The 24,800-nt window shown below is 53.8% G+C and overlaps 2 protein-coding genes and 1 long non-coding RNA gene across 13 annotated transcripts in view; 1 reads left to right on the top strand and 2 right to left on the bottom strand.

The window, feature by feature from the left end:
• LOC129397951 (uncharacterized) overlaps nt 1-9,825 on the bottom strand; it is a 31,303-nt gene extending 21,478 nt beyond the window's left edge. The window contains exon 1 of the long non-coding RNA XR_008625600.2: nt 9,644-9,825. This is a non-coding gene — a long non-coding RNA (uncharacterized LOC129397951). The remainder of the gene's footprint in view (nt 1-9,643) is intronic.
• On the top strand, nt 9,180-11,894 carry SMIM29 (small integral membrane protein 29). 4 transcript variants are annotated; one of them, XM_034961887.4, is made up of 5 exons: nt 9,180-9,335; nt 10,438-10,561; nt 10,812-10,837; nt 11,157-11,262; nt 11,438-11,894. In XM_034961887.4, the coding sequence occupies exons 2-5, from the start codon at nt 10,511-10,513 to the stop codon at nt 11,501-11,503; spliced, it is 249 nt and encodes an 82-aa protein (XP_034817778.1). In that variant the 5' UTR covers nt 9,180-9,335; nt 10,438-10,510; the 3' UTR covers nt 11,504-11,894. The 4 variants fall into 4 exon arrangements, with proteins under 4 accessions (XP_034817778.1, XP_034817777.1, XP_014200803.2 ...); XM_034961886.3 differs by having other exon boundaries at nt 10,438-10,621; XM_014345317.5 differs by having other exon boundaries at nt 9,265-9,587; nt 10,438-10,621.
• A 163-nt stretch (nt 11,895-12,057) lies between these two features.
• Nucleotides 12,058-21,569, bottom strand: HMGA1 (high mobility group AT-hook 1). Of its 8 annotated transcripts, none has more exons than XM_034961880.3 (6): nt 21,339-21,569; nt 20,983-21,096; nt 17,381-17,559; nt 15,488-15,571; nt 14,764-14,814; nt 12,058-13,459 (listed from the first exon to the last, which is right to left on the bottom strand). In XM_034961880.3, the coding sequence occupies exons 3-6, from the start codon at nt 17,513-17,515 to the stop codon at nt 13,406-13,408; spliced, it is 324 nt and encodes a 107-aa protein (XP_034817771.1). In that variant the 5' UTR covers nt 17,516-17,559; nt 20,983-21,096; nt 21,339-21,569; the 3' UTR covers nt 12,058-13,405. The 8 variants fall into 8 exon arrangements, with proteins under 8 accessions (XP_034817771.1, XP_034817773.1, XP_034817774.1 ...); XM_034961882.3 differs by having other exon boundaries at nt 17,414-17,559; nt 21,339-21,495; XM_034961883.3 differs by lacking the exon at nt 20,983-21,096 and having other exon boundaries at nt 17,414-17,559; nt 21,339-21,469.
• Between the last annotated feature and the right edge of the window lie 3,231 nt (nt 21,570-24,800).

Genomic DNA, 24,800 nt, shown 5'->3' with positions numbered 1-24,800 from the left:
AGAATTGCTTGAACCCAGGAGGCAGAGGTTGCAGTGAGCTGAGATCATGTCACTGTACTCCAGCCTGGGTGACAGAGTAAGACTCTGTCTCAAAAAAAAAAAAAAATATATATATATACACACACACACACACACACACACATATGTATACATGTATATATATGTGTATATATATAAAATATAAAATTTACCATTTTTACCTTTTTTTGAGATGGCTATATATATATAGTAATTATATATAATTATATATCTATATTATATATATAATATATAATAGATTATATAATATATAATAGATATATAATCGATTATATAATATATAATATATATATAGAAACCCCGTCTCTACTAAAAATACAAAAAATTAGCCAGGCGTGTTGGCGGGCACCCGTAGGCCCAGCTACTCGGGAGGCTGAGGCAGGAGAATGGCATGAACCCGGGAGGCGGAGCTTGCAGTAAGCTAAGATCGTGCCACTGCACTCCAGCCTGGGTGACAGGGCGAGACTCCGTCTCAAAATAAATAAATAAATAAATGCATTCTTGTGGGCAGCATATATTGAATCTTGCTTTTTTATCCAGTCTAAAAATCTCTGATATTTAAATAGGTTGTTTAAACCATTTACTTTATTATCATTATTATTTTTCTTGAGACAGAGTCTCACTCTGCTACCCAGGCTGCAGTGCCGTGGTGCGATCACAGCTCACTGCAGCCTCAACCACCTGGCCTTAAGTGATCCTCCCAACTTAGCCTCCAGGTAGCTAGGATTACAGGCATGTGCTACCACGCTGGGCTTTTTTTTTTTTTTTTTTTTTTGGTAGAGACAGGGTCTTCCTATGTTGCCCAGGCTTGTCTTGAGCTCCTGGGCTCAAGCAAATCTCCCACCTCAGCCACTCCAAGTTCTTGGATTATAGGCAAATGCCACCACACCTAGCCTCCCATTTACTTTTTTTTTTTTCTTTGAGACGGAGTCTCGCTCTTTCGCCCAGGTCGGAGTGCAGTGGCGCTATCTCGGCTCACTGCAAACTCCGCCTCCCGGGTTCACGCCATTCTCTTGCCTCAGCCTCCCGAGTAGCTGGGTCTACAGGCGCCCGCCACTGCGCCCGGCTAATTTTTTGTATTTTTAGTAGAGACTGGGTTTCACCGTGTTAGCCAGGATGGTCTCGATCTCCTGACCTCGTGATCTGCCTGCCTCGGCCTCCCAAAGTGCTGGGATTACAGGCTTGAGCCACCACGCCCGGCCTTTTTTTTTTTTTTTTTTTTTGAGACGGAGTCTAGTTCTGTCACCCAGGCTGGAGTGCAGTGGTGTGATCTTGGCTCACTGCAACCTCTGCCTCCTGGGTTCAAACGATACTCCTGCCTCAGCCTCCCGAGTAGCTGGGATTACAGGCGTGTGCCACCACGCCCAGGTAATTTTTGTATTTTTAGTAGAGACAGGGTTTCACTGTGTTGGCCAGGCTGGTCTCGAACTCTTGACCTTGTGATCCGCCCGCCTCAGCCTCACAAAGTGCTGGGATTACAAGCGTGAGCCACCGCGCCTGGCTCCCATTTACTTTTTTTTTTTTTTTTCTTTTTGAGACAGAGTCTTGCTGTGTCGCCCAGGCTGGAGTGCAGTGACAAGATCTCGGCTCACTGCAAGCTCTGCCTCCTGGGTTCACGCCATTCTCCTGCTTCAGCCTCCCAAGTAGCTGGGATTACAGGCACCTGCCACCATGCCTGGCTAATTTTTGTATTTTTAGTAGAGACGGGGTTTCTCCCTGTTGGCCAGGCTGGTCTTGAACTCTTGACCTCAGGTGATCCACCCGCCTTGGCCTCCCAAAGTGCTGGGATTACAGTGTGAGCCACCGTGCCGGCCTTTGCTATTTGTTTTCTAATTGTCTTATCTGTTCTTGGTTCCCCTGTTCCTCTTTTCCTGCTTTTTTTTTTTTTTTAGATTTCTTATTTTATATCCACTTTATTTTCTTTGTTGGTATCTATAACTCTTTGTTACTTTATTAGTTACTTTAGGGTTCATACTATACATCATTAACTCACCACAGTCTATCATTAAGTGATATTATACAACCTCATATATATATGAATACAGTAGTATATTCCCATTTCTTTCCCAACCTTTATGCTATTAAAGTAATACATTAAATTGAATCCTTTATATTTATTGAGACTTGTTTTTTGTTTTGTTTTGTTTGAGACAGAATTTCACTCTTGTCACCCAGGCTGTAGTGCAGTGGCATGATCTCTTCTCATTGCAACCTCCGCCTCCCGGGTTCAAGTGATTCTCCTGCCTCAGCTCCCAAGTAGCTGGAATCACATGCATGTGCCACCACACCTGGCTAATTTTTGCATTTTTAGTAGAGACGAGGTTTCACCATGTTGGCCAGGCTGGTCTGGAACTCCTGACATCAGGTGATCCACCCGCCTTGGCCTCCCAAAGTGCTGGGATTACAGGCGTGAGCCACCACACCTGGCTGAGACTTGTTTTATGGCTCAGAATATGGTCTGTCTTGATAAATGTTCCATGTGCAAAAGTCCCACAATACAGTATTGGGCTTTTTGTTTTGTTTTTTACAATCGATTACTTTTTTTTTTCTTTTTTTGAGATGGAGTCTTACTCTGTCTTCCAGGGTGGAATGCAGTGGTACGATCTTGGCTCACTTTAACCTTCGTCTCCTGGGTTCAAGCGATTCTTCTGCCTCAGTCTCCCTGAGTAGCTGGGACTACAGGTGCGTGCCACCACACCCGGCTATTTTTAGTAAAGACGGGGTTTCACCATGTTAGCCAGGCTGGTCTCAAACTCCTTACCTCAGGTGATTGGCCTGCCTTGGCCTCCCAAAGTGTTGGGATTACAGGTGTGAGCCACCGTACCTGGCCTCAATTACCTCTTTAAAAAGATTTAACTAACAGACAGGGCAAGCGGGGCACAGTGACATGCTTCTGTAATCCCAGCTACTTGGGAGGCTGAGGCATGAGGATTGCTTGAACCAAGGAGTTCTAGACCAGCCTAGGCAACATAGGGGGAACTGGTCTCTAAAAACAAACAGGCCAGGCGTGGTGGCTCATGCCTGTAATCCCAGCACTTTGCGTGGCTGAGGCGGGTGGGTCACCTGAGGTCAGGAGTTTGAGACTAGCCTGGCCAAGGTGAAACCCCGTCTCCACGAAAAATACAAAAATTAGCCGGGCGTGGTGGTGGGTGCCTGTAATCCTAGTTACTCAGGAGGCTGAGGCAGGAGAATCGCTTGAACCTGGGAGGCGGAGGTTGCAGTGAGCCAAGATCGCGCCATTGCACTCCAGCCTGAGCAACAAGAGTGAAACTCTGTCTCAAAAAAATAAATAAATAAAAGCAAACAAACAAAAATGGTGGTGGTGGGGGGAATATATGTGTATATGTGTGTGGCATATATGTTTGTACATATATACATACTGACACATATATATATATTTACATATATACATACTCACATAGCTACCATTTTCAGTATTCTTCATTCCTTTGGATAGGTCCATTTTTTTTTGAATTTTTTTTTTCAGTAGGTTTTTGGGGAACAGGTGGTGTTTGGTAAGTTCTTTAGTGGTGATTTCTGAGATTCTGGTGCACCCATCCCCTGAGTCGTGTACACTGTACCCGATGTGTAGTCTTTTATCCCTCACCCCCCTCCCATCCTTTCCCCCAAGTCCTCAAAGTCCACTGTATCATTCTTATGCCTTTGCATCCTCATGGCTTAGCTCCTACTTACAAGTGAGAACATATGGTGTTTGGTTTTCCATTTCTGAGTTACTTCACTTAGAGTAATGGTCTCCAACTCCAACCAGGTTGCTGCAAATCCTATTATTTCATTCCTTTTTATGGCTGAGTAGTATTCCATGGTGTATATATATATATCATAGTATTCCATGGTATGTATATATATCACATTTTCTTTATTCACTCATTCATTGATGGGCATTTGGGCTGGTTACATATTTTGGCAATTCCGAATTGTGCTGCTATAAACATGTGTGTGCAAGTGTATTGTTTCTCTTTCTTTTTTTGTTGAGACAAGGTCTTGCTCTGTCTTATTCTTTTGCCCAGGCTGGAGTGGAGTGCAGTGGCGTGATCTCGGCTCATTGCAACCTCCACCTGTTGGGTTCAAGCGATTCTCGTGACTCAGCCTCCAAAGTAGCTGGGACTACAGGTGTGTGCCATCACGCCCAGCTAATTTTTGTAGTTTTAGTAGAGACGGGGTTTCACCATGTTGGCCAGGCTGGTCTCAAACTCCCGACCTTAGGTGATCCGTCCACCTCGGCCTCCCAAAGTGCTGGGACTACAAAGTGCTGAGCCACTGAGCCCAGCTGCAAGTGTCTTTTTTTCATATAATGACTTCTTTTACTCTGGGTAGATACCCAGTAGTGGGATTGCTCAATCAAATGGTAGATCTACTTTTAGTTATTTAAGGAATATCCACACTGTCTTCCACAGTGGTCGTATAGTTTACATTCCCACCAGCAGCGTAAAAGTGTTCCCTTTTCACCACATCCATGCCAATATCTATTGTGTTTCTTTTTTTTTTTTTTTTTTTTTTTGAGGCAGAGTCAGTCTCACTCTGTCGCCCAGGCTGGAGTGCAGTGGCACGATCTCAGTTCACTGCAACCTCCACCTCCCAGGTTCAAGTGATTCTCCTGCCTCAGCCTCCCAAGTAGCTGGGATTACAGGGGCATGCCACCACACCCGGCTAATTTTTTGTATTTTTAGTAGAGACGGGGTTTCATTGGGTTAGCCAGGGTGGTTTCGATCTCCTGACCTCATGATCTGCTCGCCTTGGCCTCCCAAAGTGCTGGGATTACAGACATGAGCCACCATGCCCAGCCTACTTTTTGATTTTTAAAATTATGGCCATCTTGCAGGAGTAAGGTGGTATCCCATTGTGGTTTTGATTTGCATTTCCCTGATCATTAGTGATGTTGAGCATTTTTTCATGTTTGTTGGCCACTTGCATATCTTTTTCTTGAGAATTGTCTATTCATTCCTTAGCCTACTTTTTGATGAGATTGTTTGGTTTTTTTCTCGCTGATTTGTTTCAGTTCCTTGTAGAATCTGGATATTAGTCCTTTGTTAGATGTATAGATTGTGAAGATTTTCTCCCATTCTGTGGATTGTCTGTTTGCTGATTATTTCTTTTGCTGTGCAGAAGCTATTTAGTTTAATTAATCCCATCTATTTATCTTTGCTTTTGTTGAATCTGCTTTTGGGTTCTTGGTCATGAAGTCTTTGCCTAAGCCAATGTCTAGAGGCGATTTTCTGATGTTATCTTCTAGAATTTTTATGGTTTTAGGTCTTAGATTTACATCTTTGATCCAGCTTGAGTTGATTTTTGTATAAGGTGAGAGATGAGGATCCAGTTTCATACTCCTACATGTGGCTTGCCAATTATCCCAGCACCATTTGTTGAATAGGGTGTGCTTTCCCCACTTTATGTTTTTGTTTGCTTTGTCAAAGATCATATCAGTGACAGTATGACTTCCTTATTCCTGGTGTGCTGATTTTTCAGTCATAAAAGGGTGTTGATTTGTCAAATGCATTTTTTTGCATCCATTGAGATGATCATGGCTGGCACAGTGACCCATGCATGTAATTCCAGCACTTTGGGAAGCCAAGGCTGGCGGATTGCTTGAGCCCGAGTTCAAGACCAGCCTGGGCAACATAATGAGTGCCCCCCCATCTCTACAAAACATTAAAAAAAAAAAGTTAGCTGGGCATGGTGGCATGCACTTGTAGTCTCAGCTACGTGGGAGGTGACAGTATGACTTCCTCTTTACCGATTTGGATGCTCTTTCTTTCTCTTGTCGGATCATATTTTTATTTGGTACAATTACCTTTCTGCCTGAAGAATTTCCTTTAACAGTTCTTGTAGTGCAGGTCTACTGGTGATGATTCCTTTCAGTTTTGTATGTCTGAAAACATCGTTTTCAAAAATTTTTTAATTTTATGTTTTAATTTTTATCTATTTATTTATTTTGAGACCAGGTTATGAGACTGGCTAATGTTTGTATTTCTGGTAGAAACAGGCTTTGACCATGCTGCCCAGGCTGGTCTCAAACTCCTGGGCTCAAGTGATCCACCCGCCTCGGCTTCCCAAAGTGCTGGAATTACAGGCGTGAGTCACCACGCCTGGCCTGAAAACATCTTTATTTCTTGTTTTTGACAGATTTTTTTCCCCCCAATATTCTAGATCGAGAGTTTTTTCTTTAAGTAGTTAAAAGATGTTAGCCAGGCGCGGTGGCTCACGCCTGTAATCCCAGCAATTTTCAAGGCCGAGGCGGGCGGATCACGAGATCAGAGGATCGAGACCATCCTGGCTAACACGGTGAAACCCTGTCTCTACTAAAAATACAAAAAATTAGCAGGGCGTGGTAGTGGGTGCCTGTAGTCCCAGCTACTCGGGAGCCTGAGGCAGGAGAATGGCGGGAACCCTGGAGGCGGAGCTTGCAGTGAGCCGAGATTGCGCCACTGCACTCCAGCCTGGGCGACAGAGCGAGACTCTGTCTCAAAAAAATAAAATAAAATAAAATAAAAATAAATAAAAAAATAAAAGATGTTGCTCCACCATCTTTTCACCTGGATTGTTTCAAGTGAAATCTTATGCCATTCTTAACTTTGTTCCTCTGTGTGTAACATCTTTACCACTGGCTTTGAGCAATTTGATTACGATGTGCTTTGGCACAGTTTCTTCATGTTGCTTGTGCTTGGGCTTATTGTGCTTCCTGGGTCTGTAGGTTTATAGCCATCTTTAAGTTTGGAAAGTTTTTTGTTGTTGCTGTTTTGTTTTTTGAGACGGGAGTTTTGCTCTTGTTGCCCAGGCTGGAGTACAATGGCACAGTCTCAGCTCACTGCAACCTCTGCCTCCCGGGTTCAAGCGATCCTCCTACCTCAGCCTCCCAAGTAGCTGGGATTACAGGCATGTGCCAACACGCCTGGCAAATTTTTGTATTTTTAGTAGAGATGGGGTTTCTTCATGTTGGCCGGCTGGTCTCAAACTCCTGACCTCAGGTGATACACCTGCCTCGGCCTCCCAAAGTGCTGGGATTACAGGAGTGAGCCACTGCGCCTGGCCCAAGTTTGGAAAGCTTTTGGTCATGGTTTCTTCAAATATTTTTCTGTCCTTTCTTTCTTCTCCTTTTGGACCTCTAATTATCCATATATTAGGCCACTTACGGTTATCCTGCAACTCACTGATCCTTTTTTCATTTTTCTTTTTTTTTTTGGATTTTTTTATCTTTGGGTTTTATTTTAGGTAGTTTCTATTGCTATGCCCTCAAGTTCACTTGTCTTTTCTTCTGTAATATCTAACCTGCCATTAATCCTATCCAGTGTGATTAATCCTGTCCAGTATGATTTTTTAAATCTGATATTGTAGTTTTCATCTCTAGAAGATCACTGGGATATTTTTCATACATTCCTTGTCTTAAGTGCTGGGATTACAAGTGTGAGCCACAGCACCCAGCCAGGGTCCTTTTTTTTTTTAATATTTGAGACAGAGTTTCACTCTTGTCACCAGACTGGAGTGCAATGGCATGATCTCGGCTCACTGCAACCTCTGCCTCCTGGGTTCAAGTGATTCTCCTGCCTCAGTCTCCTGAGTAGCTAGAATTACAAGCTCCCGCCACCACGCCCAGCTAATTTTTGTCTTTTTAGTAGAGATGGGGGTTTCACCTCTTTGGCCAGGCTGGTCTCGAACTCCTGACATCAGGTGATCCACCACCTCGGCCTCCCAAAGTGCTAGGATTACAGGCATGAGCCACCACACCTGGCCACCAGGTTCCATTTTTTAATGGATGTCAGATATTATAAAAACTGGATATTTTTGCCTTCCTATAAATCTTCTTGAGCTTCATTCTAAAAGTTAACTGAAAATAGTTCAATCCTTTCAGGTCTTGCTTTTATGGTTTGTTCAGTGGATCCAGAGCTGGAGGACACGAGGATGAGTGAGGCATTAGCTGAAGTGGGCAGACAAGTCCAGGCACTAACCACAGCAGCATGGATCAGGAGGCAGTCAAAACTCGAGCATGGTAGCACAATGTAGTCTCAACCCCACCCTAGCCTCCCGCTTCCTGAAACGGTAGCTGCATGAAGAGGGAAGGCAGAGCTGCAGTTTTCCCGGCTATACTTGGAGGTACTCTCATCAGATATGAAGCCTGAACACAGCAAGACACCAGGCCTCAAATGTAGCTCTGGGGCAGCTGTCAGCAGAGAGCTGTCCAAGAAGAGAGGCCCACCTGTCATCTCATCCCACCCTGCCCTTAATGATCAGGCCAAGGGCCCTGAGAAGTCATCTCATTGCTTGAGCATCAATTAACTCATCTGCAAATTGCGATTGCTCCACTTGCCCTGCCTAGCTCACAAGGGTGTTCTCTCTTAGGAGAAAAGAAAGTAAAATCCGGCTAGGCCCAGTGGCTCACGCCTGTAATCCCAGCACTTTAGGAGGCTGAGGCAGGTGGATCACCTGAGGTCAGGTGTTAAGAGACCATCCTGGCGAACATGTTGAAACCCCCTCTCTACTAAAAATACAAAAATTAGCCAGGCATGGTGGTGCACACCTGTAGTCCCAGCTACTCGGGAGGCTGAGGCAAGAGAATAGCTTGAACCAGGGAGGCAGAGATTGCAGTGAGCTGAGATCGTGCCACTGCACTCCAGCCTGGACGACAGAGACAGACTCCATCTCAAAAAAAAAAGTAATAATAATAATCCTCACACAGCTTGTTTTACAGACGTTAAGACAGGCGCAGAGAGGGTGGGCGTGACAGGGCCCTCGGTAGCCCAGACCTGCCGTACTCTACCAGCCGAGCACAGCCCGAAGGCCAGGGAACAAACACAGACGGAGGCCGAGTGGGCCCGGAGCAGGGTCTTGCCGCGAAGGGCCTGGGCTCAACGTTAGAGCGCGGCGCGACCCTATTCTGGCTGCAACGAGAGGGGTGAATGAAGTGGGCGCCGGGGACCTCCCAGAATCGGAGCTCCAGGCGCGGGCGGGCCAGGGGCCGCCGGAAAACTGCGCGCGCCCCGCCCTACCCCGTCCGGCCCCGCGTCGCGTTCTCCTCCCCCCACTACGCAGCCCTCGGCTGCCCCCTGCCGCCGCCGGGCGGACCCTGCAAGCCCCGCTGTCCCCGCCTTCGCACCGCCCACCCCCGCCTCCGGATTGGCGGCTCCAGAAATCTCCAGGCCACCGGCTTTCTGCTACCGGATTGGCTGCGCCCGGGTGCTGAGGCCCGGCCCATTTCCCCGGGTCCTTTGATCACGCGCCTGACGGCTTTTCCGGGGCCCGGGAGCCAACCGAGGGCGTTCCTGTCGGGGCTGCAGCGGTGGGAGGTAAGGCATGGCCAGGCCGGCTGGGCTGCAGAGCGCCGGCACGGGTCCACGCCTCGGGTGACGGGCTTCCAGGATGTTCGGGCGCGGGGCGGCCCATCCGCATCCCCCAACACCCCCACCTCCGGCCTGAGCCTCCCAGCGCCGTGGGAACCACCTCCTGTCCGCTGTTGCTGGCCCGCATCCTAGCAGCGGCCTGACGCCCTCCCCACCCTGGCATGCCCCCTTGACCTGGGACGATGAGCATACGACTGGGTAAGGGCAAGCTCGATGCCCCGTGCCCTACGGACACGGGGGTAGGTCGTTCATACCTTGCCCTCTGATACAGACTCAAGCGAACCTGGGTCGCGGACCTTGGGCCATCAGCGTGCAAACTGCCCCAGGACGATCTCTTTGCTTCTGTCGATGGGGACTGACCCTCTCCACCTCTGCCTGTCAGCTCAGGCCAGGAGGGGAGGGACCTGGGCGGAGCCCCGGGTGGAGACAAGAGGAAGGTGACATCATCTTGAAGATACAATCCAGCTTTACCCACTCGTGTCCACCCTGGCACACGAGACAGATGGGGGAGAGGGTGTTTGGGCTGTATGTCTGAGGTGACACCAGGGACAAGGGCATAGAACTCAGGCATGGAGCCCATCGCTTGAAGTGGAATTGGACCAGGATGGAAGCGGGCTCTTTCAGATGCTCCCATCTCACCCCTGGCTGCAGTGCAGGTCCTTCCTTTAGACCTCATTTATCCATTTTGCTCCACTGGACAGGTGCTGGCAGCCCAGTGCCCCAAAAGGGCTGGGGCAGGCACCAGCTTCTTTCCCCAGAAGCTGAGACTTGTAAATGTTTGGCCAGCATCTGAGCTGGGCCCCACCCTGATTTAGGGATAGGAGTTGGGCAAGACTCAGCCCTGGATCCAGGCCTTCCCTTGATCCCCTTTCCTGCCAGGATTTGCCAAGACTCACTGGAGGGTCACACCCAGTACATCTACCTGGAGGATCCCTCCTCCCAGGATTTGACCTGGGACCAGTTTTCATAGATCTTCAGCTCTGGGGGAGGGATCCAGAGTCTGGATGTCACCTGGGTGCAACTGATAACCTCCCTTCCTCCTCCCCAGGGAGCCCAGTGGAGGCGCCCTCCCGAAGCGCCACTGCCCATGCTGACCACCCAGCCCTCCGGCTGCTGATGTCATGAGTAACACCACTGTGCCCAATGCCCCCCAGGCCAACAGCGACTCCATGGTGGGCTATGTGTTGGGGCCCTTCTTCCTCATCACCCTGGTCGGGGTGGTGGTGGCTGTGGTAAGGAGCCCTCATATACACACACAGACACCCACAGCTTTGCTAAGGCAGGGGCTGGGTGGGCCTGGTCCAGTCTGCACAGAGTCCCTACTGTCCTGTTAAGGGAGTGAAGGGTGTGGAGGTGGGCCTCTCTCTGCCTGTGGGCCTTCCTGGGCTCAGCAGCCCCCACAGTGCTGTGTCTCTGTTGCAGGTAATGTATGTACAGAAGAAAAAGCGGTGAGTGTCCCTGTCCCCCACCCGCCCTAACCCCACACCCGTTCTGAAATTCCTGCTCATAGGCTCTGACTTTTCTGTAAGATGTCCCTCAGCCATCCTGATACAAGCCTGTGATTTGTTTTCCCTGCCCCAGCCTCAGGTTACTCACTGGGGAAAGCCCCTTTGTAGAACCAGGGTTGTATTCTTGGAGGTATAGTGTGTCCCAAAAGGCACCCACTGGAATTGCCCCTGCCTGGGAAAGGGAGGAGAGACGGGGCAGCCAGGTGTTTGATGAGGGTTTGGGGGACCTCCTAGCTGAGTCCCCTCCCCTGCTCCCCAGGGTGGACCGGCTGCGCCATCACCTGCTCCCCATGTACAGCTATGACCCAGCTGAGGAACTGCATGAGGCTGAGCAGGAGCTGCTCTCTGACATGGGAGACCCCAAGGTGAGCACTTGGGGGCCAGGGGGAGAATGAGGCAAGGTGGGGGTCAGCCCTGTTCCCAGCCATACTCGTCCACACTGAAACCAGAGCCTGGTTCTGCTTTCTTGGGCTGTAACTGGGTGCTGCAGACTCCCAGGGAACACAGCCCAGCCTTGTGGTGTGGTCTCCTCCCCGACAGGTGGTACATGGCTGGCAGAGTGGCTACCAGCACAAGCGGATGCCGCTGCTGGATGTCAAGACGTGACCTGACCCCCTTGCCCCACCCTTCAGAGCCTGGGGTCCTGCCATCTGCTTCCCCTGCTGTCACCTGGCTCCCCCTGCTGGGTGCTGGGTCTCCATTTCTCCCTCCACCCACCCTCAGCAGCATCTGCTTCCCATGCCCTCACCATCACCTCACTGCCCCCAGGCCTTCTGCCCTTTGTGGGTGTTGAGCTCACCGCCCACCCACAGGCACTCATGGGAAGAGGCTTTCCTTCTGGGATGGGGGCGGCTGGTAGACACCTTTGCTTTCTCTAGCCCTCCTGGGCTTGGCTTGGGCATAAAACCCCAGGCAGGCTTTGGAGTTGTTTCCATGGTGATGGGGCCAGATGTATAGTATTCAGTATATATTTTGTAAATAAAATGTTTTGTGGCTAGGGGTTTTGATTTCATCAAGAGGCTTAAAATGACCTTCCCCCGAGGTGATTACAGTGCTATTTCCCCTCCCTTCCTGCAGCCTGAAGGATGGGGGCCAGAACACAAGTGTCACCCATCCTACCTGCCCCAGGCTTTAGGGGCACACACCACAGGAGACTCCAGTCCAGAAAAGGATATTTTTTTTATTCAAGTAACTGCAAATAGGAAACCAGAGAGGGAGCCCCAGGCTGGGACAAATCATGGCTACCCCTCCCCAACAGAACAGGGGGAGGAGGTGGCCCCTACACCCTTTATGGTCGATTCGGGCCCCCTTGCTCACTCTGCTGCAGCATCCTAGGGGCAGGGCCCCACCTTCCCTGGGACTGGGGTAGTCGGTCACCCAGCCTGCCATGCCCCAGCCCCTCTTCCCCACAAAGAGTATCTTGGGGGAGGGGATCGTGGGCAGAACAGGAGGCAATGAGGATGAACATTTGGCGCTGGTAGCAGCAGCAATGACGGATGTCGAAGAATGGAACATTGAACAAAAAAACAACACAACTGTCCAGAGGTAGTTTGTGAACAGAGGAAAAATGGAACCAGAACCTTGGGGGGCAGGGAGGAGCAGGAGGGGGGTTGGGAGCGGGCAGGGTGAGCTCCTTGTTATTGGTGCCCCATCTGAGGAGGGGGAAATGGCTGAGTGGCAGAAGCAAAGTAGGGTTAGGGGAGCAGCCCCAGCCCACCTCAGGTGGCGGCCACAGGGCTCTTGGGCCTCACCTGGACAATAAGTGACTGCATCTCCATCACCACAATATGTACTCAGATCCCAGGCGGAGGGCAAGGGGGCTGTGGCCACAGTGAAGAGGGAGTAGGGGACTCACCCCTCCTGCCTTCCTGTAGCCGAAGGGGGCTGTCCAACCTAGTACAGGGACTAGGGAAGTTGGGGAAGGATGAAAAGTGAGCCCCATGTGGTGACAAAGACAGTTTGGCTGGGGGAATCCTGGGGGCCAGCACCCCCCTCCATTGGCCACACCTGCTGCTGCCAGGGCAGTGGAGTAGGGCATGCCAGGATGAGATGGGGCTTGGGCCCCTTTTAAGGCCAGGGGAACCCTCCCAGGCCCCACTATGGGAAGCCAGAGGGAACAGTGAAGGAGCAGAGAGGGCGCCCCCAAACCAAAAGCCCAGAGAGCAATGTCCCCACCACCAAGGGAGTGGGGACGCAGCAGGTGCAGGGTGCGGCTAAGTGGGATGTTAGCCTTGTCCAGGAGGGCATGTGTGTATGCGTGGGTGGGCGGGAGGAGCTGGGAACTGAGGCCAGGGGAAAACTGCTCCCCACTCAGCCCATGGGAGCCCTGCAGCGGCTGGTGTGCTGTGTAGTGTGGTGGTGAGGGCACAGGTGGAAGATGGGGGTGGCGGCCAGAGGCGGTGGTGATGGTGGGCCTGGGGAAGGGGCGGGGGCGGTGGGAGCGGAGCAAAGCTGTCCAGTCCCAGAAGGAAGCTGCTCCTCCAGTGAGGAGCAGGCGGCACGCATGGGTCACTGCTCCTCCTCCGAGGACTCCTGCGAGATGCCCTCCTCTTCCTCCTTCTCCTGTGAGGTGGGCAGTTGTTGGTGTGAGCTCTGGCCCGGTCCCCCTCTTCCACCCCCAGAGGCTGGCCCCCACCCGCTCCCTGCACTCCCTGGCTCTCCTGAAGAGGGATGAGTCAGGGCTGAGTGTGTGGGTGACTCAGCAACCTCCACGGCCCGGCTTCATTCATAAAAAGAATTTAAAAGGAGGAAAAAACCCCACACACATGCTGCTCTCACCCAGAGCCAGGAGCCAAGCCCCCTTGGCCCCCAGGCCCACGGAGGGCAGAGCTCAGGGCAGCACTGAGCTTCAGGATGTGACTGACTCCCTAGGGGAGAAGAGGAGGTGGGGGAAGAGGTGGCTGGGGGAGGAAATGGGAAGGGGTGGCTGGAAGGTGCAAGAGCCCGCTGGTGGGTGCAGGGGAACCAGGTCCTTGGCCCACAGGGGCAGATGCTGTGCTGTGGTGCCCTGGCCCTCCGGGGTGGCCGAGGGCTGACCCTAGGCCGGGGTGGGGAGGAAGGGGAAGTGTGTGCCGCCGGGGCTCACTCACTGGGCGGGAATGTCGGGACACCACACGGGGCTACAGCCCCCGTGCCAGGCACAAACTCCAAAACAACTTGTTTCCTGTTACTCACTCTTGGGGCCTGGCCAGCAGCACCCCCTAACCCCCCCACCCCAGCAGTGGCTCAGCTCAAGGAATGACAGCTTCAGGGATTTGAGGGGGCAGGCTGGGGGTAGGAGAGGGCCAGGAGCTGGAAGGCTGGGGTGACCCTAACTGCAGTGGCCCCCTAGAGGCAGCTTCTTGACTCAGCCCACTGAGCCTTTCCACCAGCTGTCTGGGGACCCAGAATTGGATGGTGCCCTCCAGTGCAGTGTGGTGGCTCACATCAGAACTCCAGCACCGACCCCTCCCAGGGCCCAGCTCCTTCGCTGTTTCTCTTCTGCAGAGGATCATAGGAAGGACAAACCTTCCCCCTATGGCTTCCTTTCCTCATCTCTAATTGAGGGGGACACAGGCTAGATGACTTCCAAGATCTCCCCTAGAAGTTCTGAGTATTCTAGGAGCAGGAGAGGGAGGGACCCCCACACACAACTAGGGCAGGGCAGGGCAGGGGAATGTGGTCTGATTTGTACCTGGGACCCCTCACTTCTCATGGGCACAGCCCAGGCCAGGTACCTTCCCCTCTCTGGACTTCTGTAAAATCTGATGTCCCAGCAGGTCAGGGAGAGCCTTTCCATAGGGGGTGCATAGCATCAGGTACTGTGTACTCAACACCCTCACTCAAAAGAGCCCAGGAGGCAAGCAGTAGTCTGCTTCTTCACCTACCAGTTTTTTGGGTCTGCCCCTTGGTTTCCTTCCTGGAGTTGTGGTGGTTTTCTAGAGGGTTAGAGAAAATATCTCCTAAGTCCAAAATGCCCATCAGTGCTCACCCGATGCCCAATAGTGATGGGGGGCAGACCTACCTGCCTGTTCAGGGTGACCCAACACTCTCACCCAACAGGCCCACCCAAGTCCAGCTGGCGATGACTGGCCAGCCACATTTGCCCCCTCAACATACACACACGCCCCCTACTCCCACCTCCGCCCATGACTCAGAGGATATGAGTCGTGTCTTAGAAAAAATAAAATAAAAAAACAAAACAACTTTTCTGAAAGGCTAATACCACTGTGAATCTGGCCTTTGCTGCTTGTCCCCACCCCTTCAGGCTCCAGGGAACCCCAAGAGAAGGTAACATTCTCAGCCCAGGGACTGGCAGGGACCCTCCATTCTCCCCACTCTGCCTTTCTCTAGATCAGGAAAGCTGTGGGACTTCTGACCTGATCTCCGCAGTGTCCTGGGCAGGACCAACCCCCCAGAAGTAAGACCTTAGTCATCGCCCCACTCTCCCCAGTTAGCAAAGACTCACTGCCATCCCTGTACCAGGGAAGGGGGTACACAACTGAGATGACCGAGCCCCTTCCCAGACCTCCCCACAGCCGTGGCCATGGTGCCAACAAGAGGATCCTCTGCTAGTCATCCACCCAGGGGTAGTCCCATCTCAAGTCTCACCCGGGTCTTGGCAGCACCCTTGTTTTTGCTTCCCTTTGGTCGGCCCCGAGGTCTCTTAGGTGTTGGCACTTCGCTGGGCTCCTTCTGTAAAGACAGAGTGGGTAGTCAGGGACAGTCATCACCTGTTTCCACCCCCTCAGAAGACACAGCCCTCTGCCTCCTCAACAAGGTTAAGTCAGCAAGAACCAAGAACCAAAAACCATCCCTGACCTAGGAATCCCTTCAGGATCCAAAGCTCCAGTTTGAGCATCTTTGCAAAGTGCCTCCCACCTCTCCCCTTGCTTCCCTGCAAGTTTCTAAGATGCAAAATGCCAAGAGCCCAGAAGACCCCTAGGAAAGGCATTCTGGGGACAAAAAGACACTGTTAGGTGGCTCTGCCCAAGTCTCAGTTCTGACACTGATCTTGGGTGGGACACTTAATGCTGGAGCCTCAGTTTCCTCATCTATAAATGGTGAAGACTTCCCTTGCCGGGTGTCATGGAGATTAAATGGGTAATGTATGGTTATCTAGCACTGGGCCATGATCACTGCCCACCCTCTCAGATGACCTATGCTGGACACACACTCCCTGCCTGCACTTGCAAACCTGGAGCCCATCCAGGCTGCCCCCAGAGAAGGGGAATTATAGCCGGACTCCAGAGATCCCTGCCATCATTCCCACTGAAATTTTAATAAGCCGTAGATAGAATAAAAAGCTGCTGCATAATGCATATAAGGTGTGTGGTGAAGGCGCGCCACCTACTGTTTCCTAGGGGGCCCCCCATGGTCTGTCTATAACCAGGGTCCAGTAACCCTGCACCCCTCCTGACACCTCCCACTGACCATGGCTAACAGGTGGGGTAGGAGGGGAGGCTGAGGGAGCTAGGCTAAGAGGACAAATGACCCCACCCCAGGCTCTGAAGGTGGCTGCCGAATTCCAACACAGCAGAATCCTCACAGCTCGTGTCTCCCTAGGCCCAGGTCAGCACAGACCACTCTCCACCGTACGGACAGGGAAAACCTGCAGGTGAACAACCTGTATCATGTTTAAGGGGCAGAGGTCAAACTCAACTCCTCTTACCTCTCACCCAGGGAAGGGAAGTAACTGGGCTTCACCAACAGCCACCCTTCACTTGGGTGACAGCTGCCTCTGTAAGAGGCCAATATGGGGTCCCCCATAAGCCCAAGTGGCCATGCTCCCTAGGGTGCCCCACAACGCCAGGCTGGCAGCCTCATCCTTCTATGAGGACTTTGTGGGGAGAGCAGCACCAGGGTTCTGAGGGTCACTGCCACCAACTCCCCAACATTTTTGACTTCTTGGGCTTCAATTTCCATCTAAAGAGCCAGGGGCAATGCCCATTCCAGAACTACTCATAACTGGTCTGTGCACAAACAAGTGCTGGCCCACGCAGGCACCCGTTTCTCACCTGAGATGAGGAAGTACAAGAATCGACCATAAGTATTCAGCAACTTTACAGCAAATTGACAAAAATCATTTTACGTGCACTGAATCTAATGATTAAAAACCCTGGGCTTCTATGTTCATTTTTGTTCATTCGTCTTTACTGCATTTTAAAATTACTGGTCCACAGTGGATTGGAAATTAAGAAAAAGGCGAGTGTTTTAAGCACTGGCCATGTGACCTCTGGGGTGCTTTAGGTTTGGACTTTTTGCCACTGGCTTCAGAATTTATCTTGAATTCCTTGGCCCCCGGTTCTCTCCTGGGGTCTCTAGAGATCTGACCAGGGTTGCAAGTGGGGCAGGAGTACACACAGGTGGGAAGACACACTCACACGCTTACTGCGCAGAATCATTCTGCACCCTCCATGCATGTTCTCGCCTGCTGAATGAAACTCCAGGCACCTCCCTAGCCCCAAAGGGTAAACCAAGTGAAGCAAAGGTTTGGACACCCACCTGACTCCCTACCAGCGCTGTCCCGGGACTCACCGGAGGCTGCTTGCGCGGCCTGCCCCGGCCCCGCTTCTCAGTGCCGTCCTTTTCCTGCTTGGAGGCCAAGGGCTGGCTGGACTTCGAGCTCGACTCACTCATCTTCCCTTCTCTAAGGAGCAGGTGGAAGAGTGATGGCTGGGATGCTGGGAGACAGAAAAGTGCTTTTAGACAAACATCTCGCTTCAGCCACTTTCTACCCCCTCATCACCCACACCTTCAAGGCACACTGCAGAAAACTGTGCTCCCATGGGCCCCCAGGCCTCCTACTCTGCCCAGGATGGAGGGGTCTGCCCACCCCCAGATGCTACCAAGGGCGGGGAAGGGCCGTTGGCCCTAATCAGCTCCTTATCTATCTCCTGTTCAGAAGGGCTCTTTGTTGTCCTGCCTTAACACCGCCCCAGTGGAGCGTGGTGGGGGGGGCGGTCCCAGGAGGTACAGCCAGCCCAGACCTAGCTACATGGGTGAGGCCGCCCTGGGACAAAGGTGTGGGGAGGTGAGATATGACATATTGCCAGCATCCCCTCCTTCTGTAGTCAACTGCTGCCCTTTCTCTTTAAGAGAAAATCCAGCCTACGCAGTTCAGTGGGAAAATGGAAAGAATGAGACCTTGCGATCTGGCAGCTATGGACATTGATCCCCTGCCCACCTCACTGACAATATTGCCTATCTGGCAAGGTGCAAGACTCAGGACCAAAAAGAGCCAATCACACAGCCAGGGGTGGTGCCCACCACCAGCTCTCTTCTCTGTTCTCACCCAGGGTAAATCCCTGGAGGATTCAGATTGGTATAATTGAGGGAGGGAGGAGATGGTTGAAGCTAGTGGGTGAGGTGGGGGAGGAAAGTGAGCCCAAAGCCAAAGGCCACCCTCCTCTTTCCCCTTACCCCTCCTCTGCCCAACTGGAGTCAGATGGGACTTTGCCAGATGGGTAGGGAATTCTCCAACTGAAATGCACGGCCTAACAGACCCTGGCTGGCCCTCATCCTTTAGGATGAGGTTTAGGGCTCATCCTAAAACCTTCTTGGTCATTTTCTAGCATCTTCCTTCTTCTTAGAGGCCTGTTGGGGTTTAATTAACCCCATCAATTTTGAGTTTTCCTAAAACTTCTCATTGGAAGGAGGGCCTGCAACCTGTATTTGGGAATACCCTGTATTACAGGCTTAGAAAGGACAGTCCTCCACATCTTCATCCTAGTCCTTATCCCCAGGGTACAGATGGATGAGACGCCGGAGGCCTAGGCTACACATTTTTCCAGTAACCAATCCCTGCCTGCCATGGTAAGGGGTGGGACAAGCGGCTCCACTTCTGAAACCCTCTCAATCTGTAAGATCAAGGTAATTATAAGGTACCTGCCTGAACTACCTCCTGACTGCTTCAAGGATCAAACTAGGTAATAGTTTAGAAAAACTTAAAATAATAGAAAGAAATCTTCACTCTAACCAAAATAAGAACTAGACCATTTGAAAATGATTTATGGGCCAGGTGAGGTGACTCATGCCTGTAATCCCAGCACTTTGGGATGCCAAAGCAGGAGGACTGCTTGAGGTCAGGAGTTCGAGACCAGCCTGGACAATACGGTGGGACTCCCATGTCTAATTTAAAAGAAAAAAAAAAAAAGAAGAAAAAGAGTTTTTACCCCAATGAGAGGAAAAAAACATTTTTGCAAACTTGTGATTTCTAGAGGGCCCAGAACCTCCATTTTCAAGCATCAAGAGACCCTCCAGACAGCAGGACTTTGGTAATTATTCTATCTTATAATGTTTCAGACTTGGAGACCCTTTTAAACAAGGTGGTTGGTGATTTATCCTGCTCCGTCATTAGTGGCTTGGCCTGCTCTGCAATTACAGGCAGTGATTAGAATCTTATATTACACCACAGGTCCCCCTTCAAACTAAACATCAAAATTAATCAACTAAACGAGTGCTGACCTCATATAAGGTCTGCCTGGGGCCCCCTCATCGAGGGGGTTCCAGTTGGGCGAAGCCAGTCCGGAATCCCAGAGAGCCTGGCCCGGCCTGCCTGGAGATCTTGGCGGGTCTCCCTGGAAGCTCTCATACCATCTGGTGCCTCCCCCCACCTCTTGCTGCTGGGGACCCTTTAATCCCCCCAGCCAACCCCCCAAGAACTAAATGAAGGCCCGAGGCCCTTTCCAGTAAGGCCAAGAAACGCTCGTCTTTTCCACCTGTTTCTGAACATCAGAGGCCTGTCTTGGAGGAACTACATTTAGGGCCTAACCCCAATCCCTCACTTTGTAATAAGCCCGCTTGGGCCTCAAGCCTGTCTCCTCCATACACTGTGCATGCAAACTGTGCTCCTCAAATACTTAAGGACTCTGCAGGAAAGGCCCTAGGAAATTATCTTGGGGGTTCCCTTGTTTTCTTCCCCGTCCCCCGTAAAAAAGTAGCCCAGAGAAGCCTTGAGTTGCCTAAGGTCACACAGCAAGTTGGCGAGCAGGAAAAAGTAGGTTCCCGGAGACCCTTTCAACCCGACACTTTGCCTACCCGCCTAGCGGCTAGGGCTAAACCCCTGAGGCATCAGGCTCCAGACCCGGCCCGAGGGTGACTCTGCAAGTGTCTGCGCCCGGCCGTTGCAGGCCGGCCGGCGGGACCCGGGGCCAGGGCGCGCGGGGGGAGGGGCGCAGGCCGCTCCTGCAGGCGCGGGAAAGCAGCGCACCCCGACCGCATGCACCGCCACGCGGGTGCACCCGGCCCCACTTCCTGCCAGAGGGGGCACCCAAGCCCGCCTTGGGGCAGGAAACCTGGCGCGCGCGGGCGCGGGGGAGAGGAAGAAAGCCCCCTCCCTCCGTCCCCTCCCCGCAAAATAAAGCCCCAGAAGAAAATAAAATAGAAACGGGGAGTCAAAGGGACTAGTTCCAACAGAGCCCAGCAAAGCAGCGAAACCAGTTTGTGGGGGCGGAGGGCAGGCCCGGCCCCTGGGGCTGAAGAGGCGCGGGCCAGGCCAGAGGTGGGGTCGGGGTGAAGCCCCAAACCCAGGCCCGCGCTCCGGCCTCATCTGCGGAGGGGGCGCGAGAGAAAGGCCGAGAGGGCGTAGGGCCGAATTTCGGGGTTCCTCCCCATCCCCCTCACTTCCAGAACTTCCCTGAGCTGCGGGGGGCGCCCGACCCCCCACTCTCCTGCCGCGCCGCAGCCCGTGTCTCTCCCCGCCCCTCACCCGGGCCCGGGCTCGGGCTCGGGCTCCGGCTCCAGCGGGAGCGGCCGCCGCGCGAGGTGCGCCGGGCTCCTCCGGGCTCCGCCGGGTGCACAACTCGCGCTCGCCGCAGCTGCGCGCCCCCTCCCCCACCGCGCGCCTTTCCCGGGTCCCCGCCCCCCGCAGGGCGCCCGCGGCGCGGGGGAAGGGGTGCGGGCGTCCTCCCCGCGCCGCCGGGCCCCGTCGCCCGCCCCCGCGCCGCGCGGCCCTCCCCCGCCGCCGGCTCGCGCCGCCCCGGCCTGGGAATAAAGCCGGCGGCGCGCGCTGCAGCCCCGGGCGGCTCGCAGGAGGGGCGACGTGCGGGCGGGGGCGCGGGCGCCCCCCTCCGCCGCCGCCGCCGCGGGCCCCGGGGACGACTCACCGCGAGCTCGGCCGCCGGCCTGCGGTGCGCGCTCCGGGTTGCCGGGAGCGGCGGTGCTGGGCGCTGAGGACCGGCCTGGCTCCGCCGCGGCCGCCGCTGGTAGCAAATGCGGATCTGAAACCGGGAGAGAGAGCAGAGGCGCTCAGAGACCGCCGCCGCCGCGTGCTCGCCGCCCAGGCCCCCGCGGGGTATTTATGTGTCACAGCCAGGCGGGGGGACAAAAATATTCCCCCTCCCCCGAAGGATGGCGAGGGGCAGGAAGCTGGGCACGGCCCGTGCGCGGCCTCAATAAATAAATAATTTAATTAAATTATAGATATAAAAAAAAGAAGCCACCGGAGCGGCCGCGAACTCACGCCTTCTTGGAGCCGCGCCAGCGCCAGAAATAGCCCCGGCTCGGAGTCCCAATTAGAGGAGCGCAGCACCGGCTCAGGGGAGCTTAAAAAGAGCGACCCAGGGGCAGGGGGGACGGGCCCGCCCGCGCCAGCCGTGTCACTCAGGGGGCGGGGCCATGCAAATGAGCCCGGGGATTTAAAAGGGCGGCCGCCCGCCAGCCGCCGCTGCCGCGCGGGTGGGTGCTGACGGCAGGGAGGGGCGTGTGGGAGGCCTGGGCTGCGAACTCGAGTCGACCGCCCACTCCTCGCAGTCCCGGACGGAGGAGGTGTGGGAAGGCACGCACAGAGGAGTCACGAAGGAGCTTCTGGCGGGGGGTGGTGACGGGTGGCGGTATCCTTCCTCCCTGGTACAGGGGTCCCAAGGAGAGTCACCTCTAGGGGCTTCCAGGGCGTGTGGGCCCGGCCCCCCCCCCCAGGGCGTGTGGGGGTGGACGGGGGTCCACGCGGGCCCAGGGGGTGAAGAGAAACGCGCTCGTTAGAGAATTCCGCGGCCTACACGCCGCCCCCTCACTAAAATAGAGAGATGGTAGATTTCTCCTGGGCGGACAGGTGTCAGCATGTGCCTTTCAGTGTCAACCCGCGTGTGGCTGATTGGTGAGATACAAGTCTTGTGAAATTCAAACGTGAAACTTGTGAAATCCAAAGTGTTTTATTAATGGCCACCAGCGAGCCATGATCAAGGTGGAGCCTTCCAGCGAAACCAACGATTGGCTCGTTGGCAGGTACACCCAAGGGAGGCTTCATACCTTGAGGTGACTTAGATGGTGTTCTGGAGATACGCAGGCCCACTTGGGGACCTGGGCCCTTCCGTTGGGACTGTAAATAAAAATAAAAGGTGGGCCAGAGGTCGCCTGGAAGCGCTTTGAGGGCAGGGGCCGAGCACGCAGGCCATCTCCGCCACGCCTGGCCCGCCCGGCGCCCGGCTTAACAAAGACTTGTTGCACCGAGCGAGAAGGAAGCCAAAGGGGAAGATGGCGGGGAGGGCGGTGGGGGAGGAAAGGGCGCAGGCGGAGAGGCGCGCCCTGCAGGCCGGCCCGGGGCCTTCTCGGGCGCACCTCCCGCGCCCGGTCCCCGAGGCGGCCTTCCACACCTCCTGTGATGCAGGGAATTGAAATGCGCTCCAGTGACACACGGCTGTGACTCATGTTTTTCTCTGCTCCCCTTCTTCCTCCCCGGTCAGCCGAGGCCCTGGCCCAGCCCCCTCCTCAGGGGGCGAGCCGGCGGTGGAGGGGACGCAGGAAAGCCCTGGGCCCGGCGCGGAGGCGGGGTGGGGAGCGGCGGGCTGGGCCTCGCAGTTGCAGGAATGTGGCAGGAATGTTTCCGGTGGGGGTGGGGAGCGGGCGGGGGGTGGGCCCAGCCCCCACCCGTGCGGCGGGAAGCGCTCGGGGCCCGGGCAGCACGTGCTTGGCCGGGTGGGGGCGGGGGCGCCTGGGCGGGAAGGCGCCAGGGGCCGGGAGCGCGGGTTCAAAGGGGAGGGCGCGGGCCTGGGGCCCGCTCGGCCTAGGGGTGGGCCCGGAGGCCGCCCTCTGCGCGCCGGCTCCCCGCCCCGCGTCCAGGTGAAACGCAGTTCCTGAGAAGTCCCGGGGCCGCCCCTGGAGGGGAGAGGAAGTCACCAAAGGGCGGCCCGAGGGGAGGGGAGGAGAAGGCGGCGGGGCCCGCGAAGAAGGCTGGGGGAGGGGCGGCCTGCCCCTTTGTCTGGTGGGTGGGGGTGGGGCGGGTGGATCGCACCGCTCCCTCCATCTTTGTGCCCTGGGCCCCGAGCGCGCGCTTAGTAGGCCGTGAGTGGTGGTGGCTGGAGGGCGTTCGGTTTCGAGCGCGGGAACCTGTGCGGCGTGGCATGGAGGCGCGATTCCTCAGCCTCCAGCACCCCGTCCCTGGTCACAGGCTCCCCGCCAGCACCCTGGGACCCAGGTCTGGGCTCGGGCTGCCCCCCAGAGCCGCGCGCCCCTCCACTTCGTGCTCTCCAAGGCCGCGGAGGCTGCTAGGCCCGGGTACCGGGCTGGCGGCCTGGCGGCTGGGGAGGTGCGGAGAGGGTCCTGTCCGTCCTCTCTCTCGGGTACATCTCTCCCCGTCCGTGTGGGACGTGTGGCCGCCCCTGAGACGGGGAGGGGAGAGGGACTTCCGCCTCGAGTGGTCTGTGGGAAAACTTGGCCAACTTTTTGGCCCACTTCTAGCAAGCCGACTCGATCTTATTTTTCCTACTCTTATTTTCCCCTCGGCCTGATTTCCTCAGCGACTTGTTTTTTACCTTGTATTGTGTGTATTTTTGTCAGCCACCTCAAACCCTTTCTGGAAGGAGGCAGGTATAAATAAATTCGTAGGCAAATAAATATAGTAGCTTGTTCTCCTCCAGGATTACCCACACCCTTGAAATCCAAATAACTCTATACTCACTGACCCCCACCTCCACGCTTTCTGGATTGTCAGTGCCCTGAATTCACTGTCTTTCCTTTCTTTCCCTTTTAAATAAGTATTAAGCAGAAGAGCGAGTGGTAGGGATAAAAAGATGGGTAGGATCTAGTCCTTGTCCCAGCGAATTTCACGTCTAGGGAAATCAGAATCAGGCCTGCACTGGAGAAAACTGAATAGCAGTACAGGAGATGCCATGTTAGAAAACATTTCATTCAGTAGTTATTGAGAACCCACTCTGTAGCAGGAACTGGGCCAAATTCTTGGGGTATCATATGAACAAAGTCCCCTGCACTCTTGAAACTTGGACCAAGGGGTCAGGCGCTTACAGACTTAGGAGGAAATACAGGAGGAGAGGATGGGAGCCCAGGGTGGTCAGGGAAGTCCTGGAGGAGACGGGCTTGAGGAGGCCTTCGTGAGACTTAGGTGGGTGGCTGAGGAGTTGGGGACAGGGCAAGCAGGAAGAGGGAGCTATTCCAGGCCAAGGACATGGTCAAGGCCCGGGGGGTTGAGTTGGCCGATACCAGAGCCCGTCTTCCCCACAGGAAGCATTTTCTGTTATTGGAGTCAGTCTATACAGTTTGCTCAAGGACGACCCAGTGAGCTTCAGTGAACCCAATAGGAATGTCCAGGGAATGGGGAGTTTGAGTCAACTTTATATTTTGGGACGCTGACTCTTAAGCTCATTTTCTAGATGAGTAGGTGAAAAAACTAATGTGGATGGTTCCATTTAGTTCTATTAAGTATTCAGCTTGATGCATTTTCACAAAGTGAACACCTTTGTGTCACCAGCATGCAGACCAAGAAATACAACATCTCCAGTACCCCTGTGTAACCACCATCTCAACTTAAGCAGCGCTTCGTTTCACCTGTTCGTGCACACGTAGGGATATGGAGTCTTACATTATGTATTCTCCTGGGTTAGTTTCCTTTGCTTACCCTTATGTCTGTGAGGTTCATCCATGCTATTGTGTGTGGCTGCAGAATGTTCATTCTCAGGGCTGCTTAGTGACG

The sequence above is a fragment of the Pan paniscus genome, chromosome 5 (genome assembly GCF_029289425.2).
Source record: "Pan paniscus chromosome 5, NHGRI_mPanPan1-v2.0_pri, whole genome shotgun sequence".
Lineage (NCBI taxonomy): Eukaryota > Metazoa > Chordata > Mammalia > Primates > Hominidae > Pan > Pan paniscus.
This window is presented reverse-complemented; position numbering and strand designations above follow the sequence as displayed.